Genomic DNA, 13,469 nt, shown 5'->3' with positions numbered 1-13,469 from the left:
ACTTCTAGCTAAGAAAATACTAGTATTTTCATCATTATTCTAAGTCACATGAGAATTCCTCCCCAAGTTGAGGAAAGACAAGCAAACAGTATTACTCCAGTTCCGAGAACTACAGTTTCTAAAAACACCATTGAATGGGGAGTGGGGAATATGCGTCATGAAGGAAGTCCAGCATGCATATCCAATGTGTCACCTTGCTGCTGCACTTGTGATGATCTTCAGGCTTCCTGGATTCCGGATGAGCTTGTCCAGTATGCTGACGATCTGCTCAAACTTGGGTCTGTTGTTCCTGTCTTTCTGCCAGCAGTCCAGCATCAGCTGATACAAGGCAGCTGGGCAGTCCATGGGAGGTGGGAGGCGGTAGCCCTCATCCACTGCTTTAATTACCTATGTGAGAAACAGAGTTTCCGGGGACAGAAGGCACGATATTTACTGGACTTTTTCATTTTCAGTGGTAGGATCATTTTAAAGTTCAATAAGACAATCTTTTTTTAAAATGCCCAAGAAGATAATAGCTGGCAGTATGCATAGCAAATTTTCATGCCTGAAATTACTATGTAAAGGAGAATTAAAGTAGAGATAGTTGTGTGTGTGTAAAGATCTTGGGCAAATCAAGGGAAAAATTAATGTTCCATAGTATATGAAGTTTGTTGCTACTAAAAATGATTATTTATTATACAGATTATTATATAAGTCCTGTATTGATTCAGGAAAAATAAATTAGAATGTAGATTCTAGCCATAGTACAGTTCAGAACTTTGTAAACCAGAGAAGTTCTCTTTTGTAAACTCCTATGGGCGGTGCCTTGTTGTTTAAAATACACAAAGGAGTAATTTTAATAACTTAAATCATAAACATCTGGAAGACTTCTTATCATTCAAAGTCCTTTCTTATCAATGACTGAGTTTCTGAATCATCCATACTGGGGGATAGAATTCTGAAAATTTATTCATAACAAGTTCCTAGGCCAACCTGAAGTTGCTGCTTCAAGTACTATGCTTCTATATGACATCAATTTGGAGAAAATACATGAAAAACTTAATGTGATTTTCTTGTATTTATTGAATTTAAAAATACTTAACATATTTGATAAAGTACATTATAGATACATATTATCTATATGCCAAAATATAGTAGAGGAAATCTCATAAGCAGTGACTTGAAATGGGCCAGCATCATCTCAGTTTGCTTTCTTAGGTTTGGGTTCACGCTCAACATTTCTGGTAAGCTTAAAGAAATATGCTATTCCAATATGCCAATAGTATCTTTTTCCTAAATGGTAGCAACATTTGATAAATGCAAACAAAATTCCTTTTTAAAAAAATCCTTCATGTTATAGGTATAACAGAATGTCAAGATTGTTTTTGCCTGCCTCCCTGAATTTTTGTGATTAAATTCATGTGCAAGCTTAGAGTATTATTAGGAACAATATGGTAGAGATTATTAGTTTTGTCTTTTTGGAATGAATACTAAATTTAAATAAGGAAAATACTGGAGCAGTTGTAAAAATTTAATCAAGAAATGATGGCAGGCATATCTTAATGTTAAGTAGAAAAAATTTTAGCTAAATATTGTTAATACTCTATGATGTGCCTGTACACACATAAACACACATTATTTTATTACATTCTTATTAGAATTTTATTCCTTAAATCTCTGCTTGAGGGAAACAAGTAAAGCTATAAAAACAACTTAATTAATACCCTTGCAAGATGCAAGACTAGTTTATTTTTTACATGTAAATATTCAGCTTCCATGTCACCAAGTAGGCACTACCTGGCTTCATTATGCTCCACTTCCTTGCACAGCTTGACGTTTTAATCTCAACCCATAACTCAAAAACTACAAGCACACTTACATCCTGATTGGACATCTCCCAATATGGTCTTTCTCCATAAGACATTACTTCCCAGAGAACAATCCCATAACTCCACACATCGCTGGCTGATGTGAACTTGCGATAGGCAATTGCTTCTGGTGATGTCCACCGTATTGGTATCTTCCCTCCCTTGGGATAGAAAAGTCACATGCACAGTGAGTAAATAATATAATATGTGGGCATTTTGCAAGCCCTGATGGAAGATCTCTTTAGAACAAAATTTATCCCTAAATATAACGGTAGAACACTGAAACCATGAAAAAATTATGTTGCCTAATGTCTACAGCTAAAGTCATCCACTTAGAATTGAAAGAAATCACAAATCAACTTTTACTGATTTACCAAGAAATGTTAGTTCAGAAAAATATTCTGGTGGAGGTTGCTAATAATTCAACTTTCTATCATTGGCAGAATGTTTATATATGCATCCACAAAAGACAATGTATCTGGTCCTTGATAGAGTGGTCCATAAGCATCCTGTCTTTTCTGTCATTCAGCTAACTTCCCGTAGGTAACTAGTTAGCATACCTGTAATCTTACTTAAATTCCATAGGTGAGGAAACAATGGAAAGTTCACTATTGGCTACAAAGTACCACTAAAATTTAGCAATTTTTCCTGTCATTGCTAACTAAAGCAGACTAAAAACAGTTTTTAATTTCCCCCTTTCCATGTGTTACTATAGCACATCTCTCTGCCTTTAAATGAACACAGAAAAATTGATGTTGAACATATTTAATTAAAAACACAAACTGCAGAAAAGGATTAAACCTAATAAAATTACTGCGGAATTAAGAGGAAAAAAAGAGTATATCTTTACAAATTGTTCAATTCCAGCCTTGTAGCTTCAAAATCTTTTTGTTCACCACTAGTACAAAGATGAAGTAGAACTAGTATAATGAACTAGTAAAATGTCCATTGACATAAATAAAATAAAATACAGTGTTCCCACGCTATCATTTGAAATCACAAGCCCATGAAAGCTGAATATGCAATAAAAGCAAAGGTTATGAGCATAGCACATGTGGGTCCATGCCGACCACACAGAATATTGCTTATATTTAGATTCATTGTCTTGGCAAGAGATCAGGCATCAAGAAAAGCTTACTTATCTTAGTTGAATTCCCTTTCTCCTATGCTCATGCTGCTTTCAATTCACACTGTTGTCTTTTTCTCTGGAGACCTTCTCCCCATTCAGTTTTCTGTCACTAGACCCTCCCTCAAGTGTTTCAAAATTGCACGTTATTATTGTCTACACCTAACCATGCAGAACGTCAACCTTTGGCCGATCTGCGGTCCAGCACCTACTGGCCAACCATTTGCCTTCAGTCCTCTATTTTACACTCTCCTCCTTTCTTGGTAGCTATCATTCCATATTAGTTTGTATGAGAAGAGCTTTATTGGAGTATATATGAACCACATAGCATAGCAGTCCCCAGACCCATTAATGTAGATGAAAATGGTAGGATTTTATTATTTCCGGAGAATAATATTCCATTGTGCACCAATGTTGCCTTTCTTTTTTCCTGAATTCCATGATGTACCTATGCTTGGTGAGACTTGAGAGCATGGCTGTCTTCTCATTCTTATTCCTTACACATGCAGGGTAACCTTAAAACCTGGTTCTCTAAAAGACTGCTCTTGCCATTTCAGACCACATATTCCAGTGTCAGGGACTCTGCATTCTGAGATGCTTTTAATCCTTTTGAGTGTAAATGATATTAGTGATCCCCAATTATGAGACACAGACATAGCTCCAGACAGTAGCAAATATCCACTGGGGAACAGCATCATCCTCATGTGAGAGCTGCTGCTTCAGATGGTTCATGTTAATTGTTGATGAGCTAAGGAAAAAGTCAGATGAATTCCAGAACCAGCGCTTTAATATGAACTGGTTGACTCACACTCCCTGCCTCACAGGCTGACTTTTCTGGGATGCAACTTCATTAAGTAAAGCAAAGGTACAGTTGAAAAGAGCTATTTTAATCCCTAGAGTTTGTTAACGTATTGATATCCTTTCTGGAATTCTCTTTAATTTGAATCATTCCTTCATCATTTTTCTCTGTCCTGGCCTTTTCCCATTCTTGTTTTCTTTAGGAGAATTTATTTTGTATTTTCTGTGCATCTTAAATTAACCTAATAGTTTAAGCATCATTTTCCTTCTCAGGTGGAGCTTGTTGGTGGCCTAACTTCAGTAGAAGCACTGACTCTGGAACCAGATTGTTCTCATCTGTCTGCCGATGCCTGCATGACAAGGGCATGGAAAAGTCTTAAAGAAATGTGGCTAAAAGAAGGCATGCCTCAGAAACTCTAATAATTGTCATAATGTACAATGCAGTCTTTTTTTTTGGTTGAGTAACTGCAGGGTTGAATTGAATGCATGAAAGACAGACTCACTATAATTCTTACAAACAATTAATTTCAAAACATATACATCATTCTACTCATGATTAACACAAAGCTTGTTTCTTCTTCATCAAACCACCTCAACAGTTCATCTCAGAAATTTTAAGGTTCCTATTTTGTTTTGAAATTGATTTAGAGTTTATTAATACATATATTAAATATGTGTAAGTAGTTTTTTAATAACTTTCAAACACAGGCTTCAATGAGGTTTGAAAAAGTTGGATCTGATGAGACACTTTGCTGTCATTATTACTTGGCACATGTGAAATCAAGGCAACTTTATTGCAAATTTATGTACTTAAACTTGGAACTCATTTCATAATTTACATCTTCTTGGTAAGTTACCACCCAGTTTTCAGAATATTTTAAAAGTACAATTAGTTATACAAATAATTTATGATGATGCATTTCCCCATATTTAAGAGGTTTTTAACTAAGCATTTATTTGAATGTCTTCTATGTCCACATTTAAACTCCTCAGATATTTATGCATTTGAGGAAAGTTCCTAGTTGACTGGAGCAAACCCAGAATCACAGCATATGGACTATATCTAAAATGTCAGTTTCAGAGGAATCTCCAGCACACTCTGGAGTTAATGCTTGCTTACCATCTCCGAAGTATCAAACCTAGTCATGTCTAGTCAGCATCTGTCAATGTGAAACTCTAAGAATTGGCAGTGTCAGGGAATATTCTGTTATTTGTCCCACTTGGATACTTCACGTTAGCAGGAATAATAGTGTTGTTTTCTGGGACCCATACTGATCCTCCTGTTTAATTTTGCCAAGTTGCTTGACATTTCTGAAGTTATTTTGCCATACATAAACCGAGGGCCATGGGGAACATAAAACTTAACTATATTCTGTTTACCTTCTCTAACAGCCTAACAGCTTGACTAGCTTATAAACCTTAGATCTTCAGCCTTCAAATTTCTGTGTTAATGCATGTGAACAACATAGATGCTAACATTTACATTTAAGCTCTTTAAGAGAGATTACATTCATACTAAACTCTGTATCTGCTTGAGCATGTAACTTATGTTACTTCCATACAATTTAAAGATTATTTAAAGGGGATAAGGAGAGAGCTTTATTATCTCTCCATCCCTCTCTCTTCCTCTCTCTCTCTCTCTCTCTCTCTCTCTCTCTCTCTCTCTCTCTCTCTCTCCCTCCCTCCCTCCCTCTCACTCTCCCTCCCATCCTCCCCCTATCTCTCTCTCTCTATGTGGTGTGTTTGTTTGTTTTATTTATTTTTTGAAACTTACTGGAACTAGCTCTGTAGACCAGGCTGGCTTTGAACTCACAGAGATATGCCTGCATCTGCCTCCAGAGTACTGCGATTACAGGCACGTGCCACCATAGGCGGTGAATAAAATGTTTTAAATACACATGGTTTGTGTTCAATGAAGTAATGTTTAACTGCTATCTTCCAATCTAGTATTACCAACAGGAGTTTAAAACATCTCTCAAGGCTCTAAAATAAAATAGTGAACTGTTCCTAAAAGTTCTAAAAAGTCAAAATTTTAGGAATTCATAATTTAAATTTGATAGCTTTCATAAGACCAGGGTTCCCACCCTTGCTATTGTTACATGCAATTCTTCAATACAGTTCCTCATGTGGTGGTGACCCCCAAATATAAAATTATTTCATTGTTACTTCATATCTATTATTTTTCTACTGTTATGAATCATAATTTAAGCACATGATATGCAGGGCGTCTGATATGCCACCACGGTAAAAGGGTCATTCTACAACAAAGAGGTCACAACCTACAGGTTGAGAATTACTGTGTAAGGCATTTGGCCAAATTTTAATTATTATGTGCCCCCCCATCAGGAGCTCATTTAATGTCAGTTCATTTGCTGCATGTGGGTGGCCTCTGGTTTGACTTCTAAAGTATAATGGCTCAAATACCTAAGTGCTAAAGTGTGCTAACTTTGTAAACCTCTACTAACTTTTTTAACCTCTGTTTGTGAAAATAACTCCCTTCTGATTTAAGAACCATACCGAGGATTCTTATTTCATACCTTTTGCCCGTCAGCTTTGTCAGATTGTATTTCAAATGACGAAGTACTTAAGAGGGTTAATGTGATTCAACCCAGAGTGATTGAGTGTCAGATCTGTAGACAAATATTAACCTCTTAGGTTGAAAGCAGAGCAACAGAAATAAATCATTTTGCTAAAGGTCTTAGCACCTATCTGTTATCATGAACTCAGCTCCACTCACTATAGTAGAAAGCAAGGCACAATCCAAGGAGAAGCACATCCCAGGGGAAGCATCTATTCTAATCCTAAGTAGCTCCAAACTAAGGCCACTGAGAGAACAGTTTCAGCAGATGTTGTTTGCCATGAGAGATCAGACAAATGGTTCTAAAGTAGCAGAAGCCCACCCTTGAACTCGAGATTTTTTCAACGTATTAAATGATTAAGAATTTATTAATAGACAGGAAAGTACTCATATTCAAACAATTCTGAGGATGCAAAAACTGTAACACAAATAAGCAATGTTTATGACCCTTCTAGATGCTCACAAAACAGCATAAAAGTTAGCTATAATGATGGGAAATGGGTTCTATAAGACAAAATAAAACCTGAAGAATACCATAAACTAGGGTCTAATATTTAAAATATATAAAGAGCTTGAGAAACTTGACATCAAGAAAATTAATAACCCAATTACAGGCTTGTCAAACTGGAAGGCTGCATGTACAAGAATTCAAATAGACCCATACTTATTACCCCACACAAAACTCAATTCCAAATGGATCAAAGATATCAACATAAAACCTGATACACTGAAATTGCCAGAAGAGAAATTGGGAAATAAAGTTGAGCTCACTGGTGCAGGAAAAGACTTTCCACTGAACACTGTGAGCACAGGTACTAAGATCAAAATTTAATGAATGGGACCTCATGAAAATGAAAAGCTTCTGCATGGCTAAGTACACTGTCATTCAGATACACTGGTATCCTACAGAATATAAAGAAATTTTTATCATCTACAAATCCAACAGAGGGTTAATAACCAAAATACAAAATGAATTCAAAACACTAGATACCAAAAAAGCAAAGAGCCCAATTAAACATGGTGTGCAGTTCTAAACAGAATTCTCAAAATAGAAACTCACATAGCTGAGAAACACTTAAAGAAATATTCACCACCTTTAGCGGGAAATACAAATCGAAACTATTGTGAGACTTCATCATACACCTGAAAGAAAGTCCAAGATCAATATAACAAGTGACATCTCATGCTTATGAGTATGTGGATTATCCATTGTTGGTGGGAGTGCAAACTTATACAAGCCCTATGGAAATCATTTTGTGGACCTTATTAAGACAAGGACAGCTCTTGCCTAAGATCTGGCTATATCACTCTCAGCATATGCCTAAAGGATACTTTATCCTACCAAATGGACACTTGTTCAACCATGTTCATTGCAGCCTTTTCAAAATATCCAGAAACTAGAAACAATGTAGATATCTCTCAACAGAAAAATGGATAAAGAAAATATGGTACATTTACAAAAGGTAGTATTACTCAGCTGTTAAAAAATAACATCATGAAATTTGTAGTCAAATAACTGAACAAAAAAAGTATCCTGAGTGAGGAAACCCAGACCCAGAAAGACAAATACGGTATATGTATTTGCTTGTATGTGATTATTAGCAATAAAATAAATGATAGCCAAGCTATGATCCATAGAAACACAGAGGGTAGGTATAGACTAAGGGAACAAATCTCATTAGAAAAAGAAAATTATATAGAGATACAAACGGCATTTTAGGCATGGTGAGATTACAAAGTAACACTTGTCCCCTCTGCTGGAAGAGCGGCAAAGAGATAAAAAACAATGAGCTACTCTATTAATGTAAATGTTCTTCCTTCATTTCTATGTGACTGCAAACTTATAAGATCAGATCTTGGCTCTGCCATCTCAAGTTTCTTAAGCTCCAGTACTCTGTCTGCAATAAAATAACCACTAATTTACTGCACAAATCTGTGAATCATACATTTTATAGAAAATTAATCCCTGCAGGGACCATGGTTTTCCCCTTCAAAATTAGAGCTATGATTTTCCATCACATCAATTCAGACAAATTTGTATTTCCCAGGCTAATATGATCATGATATCCATCTGTCTAAAATGAAAGGTAAGAATGTTTGTGGTGACTTATCAAATTTATTACAACATTGATAAAATATATCAACAAATCATTTAGACTTTCTATGAGTAAGTAGCTTAATTTTGTTGTTACATACAAGACTTGTTATGCCTAATATAAGAGAATGGGAAATAATTTGGAACTTCTATTTTTTGATTAGTATGAAAGTTTATTGTTAGCATACATAGAACATTGATTAGATATTTTGTTCTTACACTTTTCATTCGTGTGTAAATGAAGTATAGTGTATGTTATTATCTATCTAATATGTATTGTGTCACTTTTGATGTTAACAGTTTTTGGTTGAGAAACCTTCAAGAACAAAAAGTTAGGCTTACATCCTTCAAAATGGAGGCACTGTGAACAAGACAAGGCCACTTAACTTTTTAGCATTAGGCACCATTTTTACTGATTTAAAATGTGAAGTTATATAGTACCAAGATATCCATGATCAATGACGTCAGTAGAGTCACAGATGTAAAAGCTACAGAATATAAAATTTTCTTAATGACCAAATATAGGATGCTCTTAACTATCCTTGAAATTTTATTGACTGTGCTTAGTATGCGACGTCAGGATGGAGCAAAGAGAAAATGATGTCACACTGGAAGATAGACCAAAAAAATTCAAATGGCTATCCCAAGTTTCCTGAAACAATTCATGCAATCATTACAAGACAAAGATGGTTGAGATTGTCAAAAGGAATAGGTTACCTGAGTGCATGGTATATAATTAGGAAAAAGTCTACCCTTTCTCTAGTGGGGACCATGTATGTAACAGCTGATTTACAACTGGTATATTGGAATTGTGGATTCTACTTCAACATGATAGTGAAAATATTCATTGGCATAGAATCATGCTGACATGCATATTTACAAAATGTTAAACTAAAAAAGATCATACAAGCCAGGTGGTAGTGGCACACACCTTTAATCCCAGCACTTGGGAGGCAGAGGCAGGCAGATATCTCTTAGTTCCAGGCCAGCCTGGTCTACAAGAGCTAATTTCAGCACAGCCTCCAAAGCCACAGAGAAACCATGTCTGGAAAAACAAACGAAATCATATAAAAAGAAATATTAAAACTTATTCAGTGGCACAAAGTTCTCACCAATAGCTTCATGGCTCTTTTATTTTATTTTTTACTTACTGTTTTCACGCGTGTGTATAATTAATTGTGTGTATATGTATACTTATATGTATTTGTGTGTATGTATGTATGTGGGTATGCATGTGTGCATATATGTGTGGAGAAAGAGAGCAAGAGGTGAAGAGAGAGAGAGAGAGAGAGAGAGAGAGAGAGAGAGAGAGAGAGAGAGAGAGATCAGAAGCCACATATCATATACCATGGATTGTCCATGTGTTTGGAGGTCAGAATACAACTTCTATAATTAGCTTCTTGCCTTCTGACATGGTTCATTTAAAGCCATAGTTATGTGATAGAACAGGCTGAAATGAAGAAGACAGGACATATCGTAATTATATTGTTAAAGTAAAATGTAGAAAAAATGGAAAGAGGGAATTCTTTGTTGTTTGTTACTCAACAACAGAATTATTTTTCAAGATTTATACTTGTGGGGCTGCGTGTTCCAATCCCACTGACCAAGTGAATTCAGTATGATTTGTGAAGGTATAGACTGCAGCTGCAGTTATACTTCACAAACAGCTCTTTAAAACATATCATATTGCATAAAACTACATTATAATTTAGAATGACTACTGAAATATTTATTTAGTTTTGAAGGTACTTTTCCTGATAAAGCACCTGTAGCTATTGTCTGAAAAGAGTCCTTCAGGCATCTGTAGGGATGCCAAGAGCCATTTAGGGAGTCTATGAGCTTTAAACTATTTTCACAATAACCCTAAAACTTTATAGTCTTTTCACTTGCAACATCCCAAGAGTTTGAAGTGGGATTTTTACGGAGAGTCCAGAAAGCATAACATTGTAAAATGTGCAGCGTCAACATTTGCAATTTTTGCATAATTTAGGAGTGAAAGATGGAGAGAAATAACTGGATGTGGGTACTGAAAACAGCTGATTTCTGCATAAAATACTTATAAAAGTAGAATCAGACACACACGCACACACACACAAACATAAACACACACAGAAACTTGTCATGACATTTGAAAACATGAGGGGAGAGCATTATGTACCTTAGACCACAGAAAAGAGCAGTAATGGAGATATAGGCAATATGTTTAGAGAGCAGGCATATTTGCATCTCCATAAATGCTCTGCCCAAAGATTTTTACATTTTATTTATTTATTAACAAAATGATGTTTATGTGAGCCAGGTTTTTACATAAATACTCATGAATACATAGTAAATGCTCCTGCCTACTGATATGTGTACCCAGTCTCTAAGGGTCTTTAAAGTACAAAATTCACTGATAGAATTTCTGCACTACACTATCACAGGGATTCGGGGCGTGGGAGAGAAAGGAGCAGACACCCTCCGTCAACAACACTGAATCAAATATGGCTTGTGATTTCTTTGTTTGGTTTTTCTGTACCTAAAGGTGACAGCATACAGAAAGGCATTGGCAAAGAGTCAATGCATTGAAATACTGAATGCTAATTCCTGAACTGTAAAAAATACAGGCACAATGCAGAATGTGGTGTTACTTAAGTAAGTGTGGTGTCATGTTTAAAGTGGGATCGTCAGATTTATACAAAATATGTGCCTCTTGAAGTTTTTATTTTTTTTGTTTTTGGGAAAGACAATTATCAATGAATATTAAGCCAAAAATGATGTAGAATTTAAGCTTGATAGAACTGTTTTGTTTTAAAAACTAAATGAATAAACTTTATCATGTATATTATGTATTTTATGTGGCATCAGTTTTCTTATTTGTGGTTATAACCTTTTTATCTCATTCAAGTATATTTCCCTAATTCTATTGCCTAAATAATATTTTATTAATGCTTCTTGACACACTGAGGTTTAAATTTCAGAAGGAGGAGCACTCTAATACTATTTGTTTAAGCAGTGATCCTCCAGTCAGTATACATTCTCTACACAACTGCTTAGAATGGCAGCTCAGCTGTTTTGGTGTGTTTACAAGAAAAAATAGCAGCCCAATGACTTTATAATCATACTCATCTTAAGAGTAAATCATAAAATTACTGTACTAAACAAAGCTTGTTATTGGAGATTAAGTCAGCAACTTCCAAATTACTGTAGACGTGCAGATGCTTCTCAGAAGGAAGCTGGGAACCCCATGGGTATTTGAGAGAGTGCCAAAGGAACACAGGGATGAACTGAAATGCTTTGAGCAACTATGTGTGGGAAGGGAATGGATAATCTTGGCTGGTGTGGTTGGCAAGGATCTTCTGCCGCTGGAATTTCAACACAATGCCATTTGCATTTTTATTCAGAAATAGTACATAAGAATATTGACAAGGCAACTCCTTCCTTTTCTACTAAAGCCAAATAAATGATCCCCAAGTGTCTTTACTCCTAACAAAGTCACAACCAGTATAGTGCAACTGATCAGAAACATGGTTGAACCTCCAGAAAGCAGATGGTCGTATTTGTAAGCCCCTGTCAGCTTCCCACTAGATCAGTCATTCCTTTGAGTATTAGGGAATCAAGAATAGAATTGGGGTCACATTTAATAATACGTGCCACAGAGAAATTAGAATCTGGTCAAGAACAAGCTTGTATTATAAATAAGATCAAGTATACATCTCCTATCAGATGTGGTTTATTAAAACTGGAAGATCTTTTTGAATAAGACAGTTGTTACAGGGACAAAAGAAGCAACAATATTTCTGGACTGTTAGATGTTTATAGTGTTTCAAACGCTTGCAAAAGATACCTTTTGAGGATGGAACAGTAGTGGGAAGAATAAAGTCCCTTCTTGGCAGGGTAAGTAAATATTTTCCTTTGCTACATATGCTTTCTCCTGGGAGGAGAGTGTAGTCAGAAATAAGATGTTGTTTTTGTACAGTCTGTACTGACTGATATTTGTGGAGAGTAGAAAAGTATCAAGAGAGACTCTTACCATTGTTTAACCACCCATGTTTCTAACTTCATCAGGTGTTCAGAGCTATAGAGTTGATGTCACTTTTATAAATGCATTCTACTAGCTACAAGGTTAAAATTTTTCATAATCTAAAAGGAATAATTTCCTTACATACAAAGAATATATTCATTAATAAAGTAAACCTGCTCCCCAGAAACATATATATAGAACATATATGCAAAGGATGAAAGAAAGCCTCAAAATGGCATTAAGAATACCCTTCCTTCAATTTATGAATCTTTGTCGAGGACATTGCCTAGTGGTAGAACCCAGAGAATTTATCAAACATGACTGTTTAGGGTCTTGTGAGTGGTAAAATGTCCATAATTTAGGCATGCGGAAACCTTGTTGTGTTGAAGAGTGGCTTATTAGCCCAGGTGTGTTATTTCAGAAATGTAATAGTTGTTTGAGGGTCAAATGCAAATCATCATTTTTTCACACAATAAATGATACTTTAATTATTGAGAGAAGACTCAAACTTTAGAAAATGTAATTGATACATGATTTTATGTTATCATTTCTACTTGTTTATACACCCAGAAATTAACAATATGGAAAACCAAGATTGTGGGAATGCCCATTACTCACTCTAGTGGTGTAAGCAGCTTCTGGGTCATCTTCAAGCACCCGAGAGAGTCCAAAGTCAGAAACTTTACACACCAAGTTACTGTTGATCAAGATGTTCCGAGCAGCAAGGTCCCGATGGACGTAGCCCATATCTGAAAGGTACTTCATACCCGATGCTATCCCACGGAGCATTCCCACTAGCTGGATGACTGTGAACTGGGCATCATGTTTCTGAAATGCATTTGCAACACAGGCTAAAATGTGTTCCTTTTACTTTACAATGTCATATGTCGACATTTTTCATTATTGATTCTATATATTTTAACTAATAGTACGTAATACTACTATGATGTTTAGACGAATGAGTGCATAGCTAACACAGAATTGATAGTGATTGCACTATCCAGTACAGTATCATATAATCT

General features: G+C 35.6%; 1 protein-coding gene across 3 annotated transcripts in view; it reads right to left on the bottom strand.

Annotated features, from left to right (window-relative positions):
• The window catches only part of Epha3 (EPH receptor A3), a 302,047-nt gene that overhangs the window by 20,593 nt on the left and 267,985 nt on the right, over positions 1-13,469 (bottom strand). For all 3 annotated transcript variants that reach the window (XM_005076760.4, XM_005076761.4, XM_040750606.1), the window contains exons 13-15: positions 13,066-13,275; positions 1,859-2,008; positions 194-387 (exon numbers count right to left, since the gene is read on the bottom strand). In XM_005076760.4, coding sequence (XP_005076817.1) covers positions 194-387; positions 1,859-2,008; positions 13,066-13,275 — 554 coding nt within the window. The remainder of the gene's footprint in view (positions 1-193; positions 388-1,858; positions 2,009-13,065; positions 13,276-13,469) is intronic.

The sequence above is a fragment of the Mesocricetus auratus genome, unplaced genomic scaffold, assembly GCF_017639785.1.
Source record: "Mesocricetus auratus isolate SY011 unplaced genomic scaffold, BCM_Maur_2.0 Super-Scaffold_100008, whole genome shotgun sequence".
NCBI classification, from domain to species: Eukaryota; Metazoa; Chordata; class Mammalia; order Rodentia; family Cricetidae; genus Mesocricetus; species Mesocricetus auratus.
The sequence above is the reverse complement of the archived record's forward strand: the minus strand, read 5'-3'. Positions and strand labels throughout refer to the sequence as shown.